The sequence below is a fragment of the Procambarus clarkii genome, chromosome 47 (assembly GCF_040958095.1).
Source record: "Procambarus clarkii isolate CNS0578487 chromosome 47, FALCON_Pclarkii_2.0, whole genome shotgun sequence".
NCBI classification, from domain to species: domain Eukaryota; kingdom Metazoa; phylum Arthropoda; class Malacostraca; order Decapoda; family Cambaridae; genus Procambarus; species Procambarus clarkii.
The window spans coordinates 24,682,715-24,695,240 of NC_091196.1; the positions used below are offsets into that span (position 1 = coordinate 24,682,715).

General features: G+C 42.1%; 2 protein-coding genes across 10 annotated transcripts in view; one reads left to right on the plus strand and one right to left on the minus strand.

The window, feature by feature from the left end:
- The window catches only part of LOC123762988 (UPAR/Ly6 domain-containing protein bou), a 29,704-nt gene extending 23,910 nt beyond the window's left edge, over window positions 1–5,794 (minus strand). Inside the window, exon 1 of one of the 2 annotated variants that reach the window (XM_045749878.2) lies at window positions 5,623–5,794. In XM_045749878.2, the coding sequence (XP_045605834.1) occupies window positions 5,623–5,695 (73 nt within the window). In that variant the 5' untranslated portion in view covers window positions 5,696–5,794. The remainder of the gene's footprint in view (window positions 1–5,622) is intronic. The other variant, XM_045749879.2, reaches the window with a different exon arrangement.
- Window positions 5,795–6,199: 405 nt separating this feature from the next.
- Window positions 6,200–12,526, plus strand: part of LOC123762987 (uncharacterized) — a 16,296-nt gene continuing 9,969 nt past the window's right edge. For 2 of the 8 annotated variants that reach the window (XM_069302153.1, XM_069302156.1), the window contains exons 1-2: window positions 6,269–6,356; window positions 8,679–8,820. In XM_069302153.1, coding sequence (XP_069158254.1) covers window positions 6,316–6,356; window positions 8,679–8,820 — 183 coding nt within the window. In that variant the 5' untranslated portion in view covers window positions 6,269–6,315. The other 6 variants (XM_069302154.1, XM_069302158.1, XM_045749874.2 and 3 more) reach the window with 6 other exon arrangements.

The following is a 12,526-nucleotide window of genomic DNA, read 5'->3' on the forward strand; positions in this document are numbered from 1 at the left end:
AGATAATATTCTCACTCTACTTTCATCCATGATTTAATAAAACTACCTTTGCCCTGTCTGTCACATTCCATGAGATACGAGATTTTCTCAGACAGACTCTCCCAACACTGTAACATTTCTGCTTTCTCCTCATTTGCACAACAGCTACTAGCATCAAAGGTGATCTTATTCATATCTAATTTCTTTCTTATTTCTCTATACCGTTTTACTTTAACCTTTGTTTCAACATTTGTCACTACAGAAGGTTGAACGCTAACACTACTAGAAAGTTCATTTTCCTGACTATCCTCTATCATCAATACGTCATGTTCTTCCTTACTTTCTTCAACGCACATTTCACGTCCTGTTTCACTTTCCACTTCACGTCCTATTTCACTTTCCATTTCACGTCCTGTTTGACTTTCCATTTCACGTCCTGTTTCACTTTCCATTTCACGTCCTGTTTCACTTTCCATTTCACGTCCTGTTTGGCTTTTCATTTCACGTCCTGTTTGGCTTTCCATTTCACATCCTGTTTGGCTTTCCATTTCACGTCCTGTTTGGCTTTCCATTTCACGTCCTGTTTCACTTTCCATTTCACGTCCTGTTTCACTTTCCATTTCACGTCCTGTTTCACTTTCCACTTCACGTCCTGTTTCACCACTATCTTCACCCCGTCTACCCCCCATAGTTAATTTTTCTAATGCCTCAATCCTCTTTTCTAGTTTTTTTAGATATTCCAATATTTGAGTACCAACCTCAGAGTTCACTATATTGACCTGAACCTTGTTTCCACAAGGTTTAATTTTTTCAGCTGCATTTCCTACTTTCCCTAGGCTCGCCTTAATTGTCTCTGTTCCTTTCTCCCACACATTGTTCATAGGCGCTGTCATTGGCTTCCAACTGTTTCCTCCATGTTCCTGCTGCACAATCTTTCCTTCCTTCGAGGATACATCTATCCTGCTTGTAGCACCCGTCCTCGAGTCTCTCAGATGAGGCTTCATGCGACATAGATAGGAACCAGCATTGTGGCTTCCTCGACAATTGCAACAAGATGGGACGATTTTTTCACCGTTTTTAATCTTGACTCTACACTCTCGAGAGTCGTGTTTCTTACCACAGTACCGACACCTGGAGTCAAACTGGCATTTCCAAGCCATATGTCCCCAACGAGAACACTTCATGCATAATATGGGCTCCTCAATGTATTTTACAACTTTCCTGTAGCCTAGTCCTTGCACAAAAATTCTTTCTGGAGCCTCACCCTTTACCAAGGCAACAACCTGGCTTTGTTTTTCACCACGAACACTGTTCCTCTTCGCCCAAACAACACTATCATTGTTGAGCAATAGATAATCAGGATCCAAATAAGTTGGATACTTAAACACTATGACCTTGGTGTACATCATACCTTTTTCCGGAGTAACCATCACAATATTCTCAAACCCATCCTTCGTTAGGTGTTCCACGGCCTCTTCTGTCCCAACTGTTATATAGGGCCGGTGAAGACCCTCCTTGAATAGTGGTTCATATTCAAAAAACTCCTTAGCCAAACGAACCGTCCACTCCAGCTTTTGATGGAAATTCAGTTGACATGCTGTAGGGAACAACAGCCTCTTCCTTCCATTAGTCTGCATCTCCCGCGTCCTGCTGAGCATGTCTTCATTTTTTGGTCTCTTTGTTATTTCCTCTTCACTGTCTTCGTCTCGCTGTCTTTGAATATTTCTCCGTTTATATCTGTTTACTACTGCTTGATACGGCCTAGTATCATCCTGTCTGCCATCCCCACTGTCACACTCTCCAGGCCCAGTACAGGATCTTCCATCACCTAGGCAGACCGCCTCAGCCATTTCCTCGATACACAAAGGCACTGTATCACTGCAACAGTCGAGAACAAATTCACAACATCTAGCTGCAGCAGCCACGTGCAAACACGAAGATGCGGAGCAACACGTCCTCCTCGCATCATGCAGCAGACCGCACTGTCTTCCCATATTAACAGGGACTTGATGAAATAAACGTATAAATGACCCCTCACTTGCTCTAGTGCTCTTGGGAGGTGGTGATCTTTGGTGTATTTAAATACTCCGAAATTACCATCTCTTTTAAGGGTCTGAGCAGGTGGTGGAGCGGGTTAAGGCGTACCTGTTATGCCAGTTGCTGGAAGGCTTCTGTGCTGGCTAGGGTTCGAGTCTCCTGGTGGGAAAGTGTTCTAAAGTTGTATATATATATATATATATATATATATATATATATATATATATATATATATATATATATATATATATATATATATATATATATATATATATCGGTGCCTCGCGGCTGAGTAGACAGCATTCGGGGGGTCATAGTCTGAAGGATCCGGGATCGATTTACAACAAAACAAATGAGCAGAGTTTATTTCACCTAATGCCCCTGTTTACCTAGCAGTAAATAGACACTTGGGAGTTAGGCAGCTGTTAGAGGCTGCTTCGTAGGAATGTGTGCGCGCGCGTTAGAGAAATATATGTAGTAGACATAATTAAGGAAAAACAGATCAGTTAGAAAGGTGGGGTCCAAGAGCTAATAGCAAATAGCTCTTGGACCAAACCTGCTCACATTTTTGTAAATGGTACCCAGCTATTCAGACAAAGAACTTTCCATAGATGTAGATAATATACATGCACTTCGCTAAAGCTTTTGATAAGGTACCACACGAAAACAGGCAAGGAAATTACAAGTACATGGAATAAATGGTAGAAATACGAGAATGGATAAACAATAATTAACACGAAAACTAAAACAGAAAACAATGAAATATGCTAAACAGAAATGAGTCCATGTGGTACTGTAAGGGTTCATTTTGAGGCCAAATCTTTTCGTCAAATACAGTATGCTAAATGTTCAACAATGACACAGATGATAATATTACATCCCACACCATCGAATTTGTTGATGACATTATGATTTATGGTAAAGTTGGAAGTGAAAATTATATTAAGGCCTTACAAAGAGATCTATATAAACTCCACAGGTGGTCGCAAGACTGGCAAATGGTTTTTAATAAAAAAATGCCAGACCTTGTATGTGGGGCATAATAATGTGTGTCGTAACTACCAAACCAACATTACTGACTACCACCACACCCAGACTACCACCACCACACCCTGACTACCACCACCACACCCAGACTACCACCACCACTTACCCCTGCCCCTCACTACCACCACACCCAGACTACCACCATACCCAGACTACCACCACCACACCCAGACTACCACCACCACACCCAGACTACCACCACACCCTGACTACCACCACCACACCCAGACTACCACCATACCCAGACTACCACCACACCCTGACTACCACCACCACACCCAGACTACCACCACACCCAGACTACCACCACACCCTGACTACCACCACCACACCCAGACTACCACCACCACACCCAGACTACCACCACACCCTGACTACCACCACACCCTGACTACCACCACCACACCCAGACTACCACCACCACACCCAGACTACCACCACACCCTGACTACCACCACACCCAGACTACCACCACACCCAGACTACCACCACCACCACACCCAGACTACCACCACCACACCCAGACTACCACCACACCCAGACTACCACCACACCCGGACTACCACCACACCCAGACTACCACCACACCCAGACTACCACCACCACACCCAGACTACCACCACCACACCCGGACTACCACCACACCCGGACTACCACCACCACACCCAGACTACCACCACACCCAGACTACCACCACACCCGGACTACCACCACCACACCCAGACTACCACCACCACACCCAGACTACCACCACCACACCCAGACTACCACCACACCCGGACTACCACCACACCCAGACTACCACCACACCCAGACTACCACCACCACACCCAGACTACCATCACACCCAGACTACCACCACACCCGGACTACCACCACCACACCCAGACTACCACCACACCCAGACTACCACCACACCCGGACTACCACCACACCCTGACTACCACCACACCCAGACTACCACCACACCCAGACTACCACCACACCCAGACTACCACCACACCCAGACTACCACCACACCCAGACTACCACCACACCCAGACTACCACCACACCCTGACTACCACCACACCCGGACTACCACCACACCCGGACTACCACCACACCCAGACTACCACCACACCCGGACTACCACCACACCCAGACTACCACCACCACACCCAGACTACCACCACACCCAGACTATCACCACCACACCCAGACTACCACCACACCCGGACTACCACCACACCCAGACTACCACCACACCCAGACTACCACCACACCCGGACTACCACCACACCCAGACTACCACCACACCCAGACTATCACCACCACATCCAGACTACCACCACACCCGGACTACCACCACACCCAGACTACCACCACACCCAGACTACCACCACACCCAGACTACCACCACACCCAGACTACCACCACACCCAGACTACCACCACCACACCCAGACTACCACCACCCCCAGACTACCACCACCACACCCTGACTACCACCACACCCGGACTACCACCACACCCGGACTACCACCACACCCAGACTACCACCACACCCAGACTACCACCACCACACCCAGACTACTACCACACCCAGACTACCACCACACCCAGACTACCACCACCACACCCAGACTACTACCACACCCAGGCTACCACCACACCCAGACTACCACCACCACACCCAGACTACCACCACACCCAGACTACCACCACCACACCCAGACTACTACCACACCCAGACTACCACCACACCCAGACTACCACCACACCCAGACTACCACCACCACCCCCAGACTACTACCACACCCAGACTACCACCACACCCAGACTACCACCACACCCAGACTACCACCACCACACCCTGACTACCACCACCCCCAGACTACCACCACCACACCCTGACTACCACCACACCCGGACTACCACCACACCTAGACTACCACCACACCCAGACTACCACCACCACACCCAGACTACTACCACACCCAGACTACCACCACACCCAGACTACCACCACACCCAGACTACCACCACCACACCCAGACTACTACCACACCCAGGCTACCACCACACCCTGACTACCACCACACCCGGACTACCACCACACCTAGACTACCACCACACCCAGACTACCACCACCACACCCATACTACTACCACACCCAGACTACCACCACACCCAGACTACCACCACACCCAGACTACCACCACACCCAGACTACCACCACACCCAGACTACCACCACACCCGGACTACCACCACACCCAGACTACTACCACACCCAGACTACTACCACACCCAGACTACCACCACACCCAGACTACCACCACACCCAGACTACCACCACCACACCCAGACTACCACCACACCCAGACTACCACCACACCCGGACTACCACCACACCCAGACTACCACCACACCCAGACTACTACCACACCCAGGCTACCACCACATAACTAAGGAAAGTGTTCAAGAGAGAACAGTGGAAGGTTTGTCCACATTCCAGCCATGTAAAACTTTGTCGCAACTGTATCCTTGACTTTCTTGTCTCCGCCATTTGCTACTTACCATTTTTGACAAGGAATAATAAACTCAGGGCCACATACGTGACCTGAACGCTCTTCAGCTTCTGTAAATCCATTTTCCGTCGAAATAATAGATTATAAGTGACTAATTTCAGAGAGCACGCAACAGACCTCCTTAACGTCTGAGCCAACACTGGCAGGGAGAAGGCGGAGGTACGGGAGGCGTCGCTCTCAACCAATCACAAGCCCTCGTCTCCTTCAGGTACAGCGGCTCTCAGCCAATCAAGACACTCCTCCTCACAGGTGTAACATGGCGCTAACTTTCAAGAATGAGTACAAAGACAAATGGCTTAGACATTAATGGCTTTGTATACGAGTATTGTTTTTCTTATATAACCCAAATTCCTGGCCCTATATAGCCACACCTAATTAATCATCGTTGGTGGCATCACAGTGCGTTGGTGCGGGACCAGACAAAATATATACTGTATAATTCATATTATACATAATAATTATATAGTATATAATAATAATAACAATCAATAATTGTTATTGATTACATTACAGAAGATACAATAAGAATAGACATATTGTGATCCCGTTAAGAGCGTAGTAAACAATATGGGGGAAGATCTGCGGTGCCAGAGGTGTTGTTGTTGTCACCTGCACCGTCTTGGAGCAAGTATGACGTCACAAACAAGACGACTAATGTTTTGCATAACTGAAGGAGGGAACAATGACGGGCTGCATGTTTACACGTTCTCTCACTGTTCACATGTAATAAGGAATATATTTATAGGTTGCATATTGTACACAAAAACATCATAAACAGTTGCCAGTAGGACCTGGCATGTTAACACACACCGTACGATATGTTGGGCTGAGATGTGGTCGCTGGCTAGGGAAGGACCAGACACGATCTTCTTAAGGTTATCTTGAGATGATTTCGGGGCTTTATAGTGTCCCCGCGGCCCGGTCCTCGACCAGGTCTCCCTCCACCCCCAGGAAGCAGCCCGTGACAGCTGACTAGCACCCAGGTACTTATTTTACTTCTAGGTAATAGGGGCATAGGGTGAAAGAAACTCTGCCCATTGTTTCTCGCCCGGGATCGAACCCGGGACCACAGGATCACAAGTCCAGCGTGCTGTCCGCTCTGCCGACGATGGCTTCAATGTCTCCACCTCTTTGGTATTGAGATGCTTCCTCTAGGCTCTAGGTGTTGGAAGAGGTGTTGTGGTGGCGACAGGTGTTGACACGTCAGCGTTGTGGCAGGTATTGATGCAGCAGTATTGTGGCGGCGGCAGTTGTTGACACCGGTGTTGTGGAGGTTGCAGGTGTTGACACCGGTGTTGTGGAGGTTGCAGGTGTTGACACCGGTGTTGTGGAGGTTGCAGGTGTTGACACCGGTGTTGTGGAGGTTGCAGGTGTTAATGAACTGGTAAATGTTCAACCTGTGTGTTGTGGTGTCATTGTGGAGGTGGCTCTGCACTTGTTCACATATCATTTGTTCTGTGGAGGTGGTAGATATTAATGTATAAGTATCCTGAGGTGGCTGCAGGTGTTGACTTGTCATTATTGTGGGGATGGTAGATGTTGAAATATAAGAAGAGAGATGTATTGGTAATGACCCAACAGCACCAAGTAGTCACAGACCAGAAGTTCTAGGGACACATTCTAAACATATCAAAAAAAGTTTCAAAAACTGTGGGCATTCTTTCTAAGATCAGATATTATGTACCACGCCCTGCCCTGGTGACTCTCTATTACTCCCTTATCTATCCATATCTCAACTATGGTATTTGTGCTTGGGGCTCTACTACCCAAAATCACTTACGTCCTCTAATTACTCAACACAAAGCTGCTATTAGGACAATATCCAATTCTGGCCCCAGACATCACTCGGTACCCCTACTCAAATCTCTGAATATGTTAGACATTAAGTCACTGCACATTCTCTCATGTGTATTATACATATATAAAACGCTAAACTATAATGCCAATCCTGATCTCAAAAGCTTCATAGAAGGTTGTAACAGAACCCATGAGCACCACACCAGAAATAAATACAGTTTTGATATTCCTAGAGTACGACTAAATCAAACCAGAAATGCTCTACAAATCAAGGGGCCCAGAATGTGGAATGACCTTCCCAACCATGTTAAAGACTGTACCTCTCTTAACCAGTTTAAGTTAAAAACGAAGCTATACCTAATAAATTCCATGTAACCCACCTTACCCCTCTGTTGTCAACCCATGTATGTTTTTTGTTTTTTTTGTTTTTCAAATCAACGCTGTTTGAATGTAATTTTCTGTAATAATTTGTAATTGTATTTGTGCTGCTTTTTCAACAATGTTCCCCCCTCTTTTACCTCTATTTTTTATATGTACTCATCACATCTTTTCTTTTTACCCATTAGTTTTAAGCTTTAGTCATTAATGTTTTTCCTGCCCGAAACGCTTTGCGTAATAGTGGCTTTAGGCATTGTATGTACTAGCTCTATCTATAAAGCCAACAAACTTTGTAAAATCTCTTATGTATGTACCTTACCTAAATAAAAATTATTATTATTATTATTATTATTATTATTAAAGTTCGTTTTCATTGACACTATTCACTCGTATGAGAGAACACATTAATGTGTTACAATTGTGGCTCGTGTTCTGTCATATAAGTGAATTGTGTCGGTGAAAACGAACTTCTGGTCTGTGACTACTTGGTGCTGTTGGGTCATTGAATAAATAGCTTTGGCTTGCAATGACTTTTAACAGTAGTAGCCATTTGGTCAGAGTATTAGACTTCTCAAGACGTTTCATTGCTCCTGTCAGTCTAGGTTTGAACCTTTCTGATATAATCTTTTGAGATTATATCAGAAATTATATATATTTACCTTTTGAGTCTTTTCTGATATAATCAACTTGCGTGTTTGTGCAAGTTAATGTGTTTATATATACTGTATATATATATATATATATATATACACAGTATATATAATATACACATTCATACAATATATAGTGGTATTTGGCACAAGTATTCATAGTTATTTTAAATTGGGTTTTATATAAAGTATTCTACATTTCTAAACTTGTATTCCACAGACTGATGACAGCACTCGGCAACGTTTCGGCTTTGTCAGCTGCTGTTCTCTATGGAGTCCTCTCATTGTCCATGGCATTCCTCAACAAGGCTGTTATTAGTCAATACAAATTCAATTTCCCATTTTTTATATTATCATGCCAGGTGAGCAGAATTATATTAAGAAAACTGTAGCTTTATTAATTTTATTATTAGAATGTATAGTAGTGCAGATATATTCTTATATTTGAGCATTTAGAACAAATTCTCGTAGTCATTGATCTGTTATCTAGGATAATGGCATTGAAGGGGCTCAAGAAATTGTCTAGGCATGGTAAATATTTGAGACCCAGCTGTATAAATGATTAAGTTAAGTAATATATATATATATATATATATATATATATATATATATATATATATATATATATATATATATATATATATATATATATATATATATATATATATATATATATATATATATATGTTAGTATATTTTGGTAGCAGTCTTTCCTGTAGACATATATTATTAAATATGACCGAAAAAGTAAGATTAATAATTCTAACACGAATTTTCTCAATCTTTCGTACATTTCTTTTCACTGTTGGAGGTAAATCAAAAATCAATTCTCCAAAATTCATTTTTATTTCTAGTCTGACGCGACACGAGCGCGTTTCGTAAAACTTATTACATTTTCAAAGACTTTAGTTTACAAATACACAACTGAATAGAACTTACGCATCTCCGATTTTATATCTACATTTGAGAGAGGTGGATGGGGTGAGGTGGCATTAATAGGGTATTAATTTCATCAACACAAGACAGAACAAGAGGTGGCATTAATAGGGTATTAATTTCATCAACACAAGACAGAACACGAAACAATGGGTATTGAATAGAAGTGATTGTAGAAAGCCTATTGGTCCATATTTCTTGATGCTTCTATATTGGAGCGGAGTCTTGAGGTGGGTAGACTATAGCTGTGCATTAATTGGCTGTTGATTGCTGGTGTTGACTTCTTGATGTGTAGTGCCTCGCAAACGTCAAGCCGCCTGCTATCGCTGTATCTATCGATGATTTCTGTGTTGTTTACTAGGATTTCTCTGGCGATGGTTTGGTTGTGGGAAGAGATTATATGTTCCTTAATGGAGCCCTGTTGCTTATGCATCGTTAAACGCCTAGAAAGAGATGTTGTTGTCTTGCCTATATACTGGGTTTTTTGGAGCTTACAGTCCTCAAGAGCTTACAGTCTCTTGGGGACTGTAAGCTCCAAAAAACCCAGTATATAGGCAAGACAACAACATCTCTTTCTAGGCGTTTAACGATGCATAAGCAACAGGGCTCCATTAAGGAACATATAATCTCTTCCCACAACCAAACCATCGCCAGAGAAATCCTAGTAAACAACACAGAAATCATCGATAGATACAGCGATAGCAGGCGGCTTGACGTTTGCGAGGCACTACACATCAAGAAGTCAACACCAGCAATCAACAGCCAATTAATGCACAGCTATATTCTACCCACCTCAAGACTCCGCTCCAATATAGAAGCATCAAGAAATATGGACCAATAGGCTTTCTACAATCACTTCTATTCAATACCCATTGTTTCGTGTTCTGTCTTGTGTTGATGAAATTAATACCCTATTAATGCCACCTCTTGTTCTGTCTTGTGTTGATGAAATTAATACCCTATTAATGCCACCTCACCCCATCCACCTCTCTCAAATGTAGATATAAAATCGGAGATGCGTAAGTTCTATTCAGTTGTGTATTTGTAAACTAAAGTCTTTGAAAATGTAATAAGTTTTACGAAACGCGCTCGTGTCGCGTCAGACTAGAAATAAAAATGAATTTTGGAGAATTGATTTTTGATTTACCTCCAACAGTGAAAAGAAATGTACGAAAGATTGAGAAAATTCGTGTTAGAATTATTAATCTTACTTTTTCGGTCATATTTAATAATATATATATATATATATATATATATATATATATATATATATATATATATATATATATATATATATATATATGTGTGTGTGTATATCACGAAAATAAACACGTGATTAAGAATGTGACAATGTCACATTCGTAATGTCAAAACACATAATATATATATATATATATATATATATATATATATATATATATATATATATATATATATATATATATATATATATATATATATATATATATATATATATAATATATATATAATATATATATAGTTCAGCTGATAGTACAGTACAGTTAGCTGACCCTTGTTAGTCATTTAACTGGCATATTGTCTCTGTTTCTGCCAAAACATTTATGTGACATGGTAAGGCTCATCTGGTTATTTGTAAGAATTTCTACACAAATGTATTCACTTAGTTGTGCTTGCGGGGGTTGAACTCTGGCTCTTTTGGCCTGCCTCTCAGACTGTCAATCAATTTACTTTTTTTTCACCCCCCCCCCCAGGAACAGCCCATAACAGCTGTCTAGCTCCCAGGTACCTATTTACTGCTAGGTAACAGGAGCATTAGGGTGAAAGAAACTCTGCCCATTTATTTCCGCCATCGCTGGGGATTGATCCCTGGGCCATGGGACTACGAATCCAGAGCACTGACCATTCAGCCACAGGCCCCTGTGAGCCTGTGGCTGTTCAAATGTTGTGTGTTTGTTGGTTTTTAATAATAAATCCATGTCCCAGTGATATAAATTTATGACTGGGATGTGGGCTACTTAATACCACATCCACAATATGGTGGGTCCACACTATGGTGGCTAGTGAGCATATATATATATATATATATATATATATATATATATATATATATATATATACAGTATATATATATATATATATATATATATATATATATATATATATATATATATATATATATACAGTATATATACAGTATATATATATAATATTTGTCACGGTAATCTCTCTAGAAAGAGATTTGGCCTGCTCCATCATCACCTATACCACTACTATATATTCAAGAATTGCCGCCAAGAGCAACAACTACTACTCACAAACGTCTAGACAGTGGACTACCTCCCCCTATACCACGGCCCTTCACCCCACCTCACCTGGTCGCTGAGAGCTCACGCCACCAGCCGAAACAAACAGTTAACGAGCCGGTTCCTAGTTATCCACGACTACCAGCGCCACCTGAACGGCCGTCGTTCCATATATATAGGGCTACCTAGCCCACCATGATTCAGATTACTCCTGAGTGCTCTACTGAATAGACCTGTTGACATATCTCGGTGTGGTAACACGTTTATGCAGTCTAACTCATAGTATTCTAGCACCATATTTTTTAATTGCACATTAACGTAACGTAAATTTAATTGTTTGTCTTGTTTGTTTTGCACACGTTGTATTAGAGCCAAGTTTGGATAATATTTTTTGTTTTGTAATTTGTTTAACATTAGTTTTCTATTAAATTAAAGTATTTTTAAATTTTTGTTCTCTATGTCTTATCCCACAGTTGCCTCAACATGAAGATTCAACTTGCAGTCTAACTTTTTTTCGTTTTTTTTGCGTTTGTTTTTTATTTATATGACTGGCATTCCATCTGCCCTGGAGAGACTCCGATACCATCCCTTTTTACCGTCATATAAATTGGGGGCCTGTCCGGGAGGTGAATCCGGGACCTCTCGTAGGTCCCGTATATATATATATATATATATATATATATATATATATATATATATATATATATATATATATATATATATATATATATGTCGTACCTAGTAGCCAGAACTCACTTCTCAGCCTACTATGCATGGCCCGATTTGCCTAATCAGCCAAGTTTTCCTCAATTAATATATTTTCTCTAAATTTTTTCTTATGGAATCA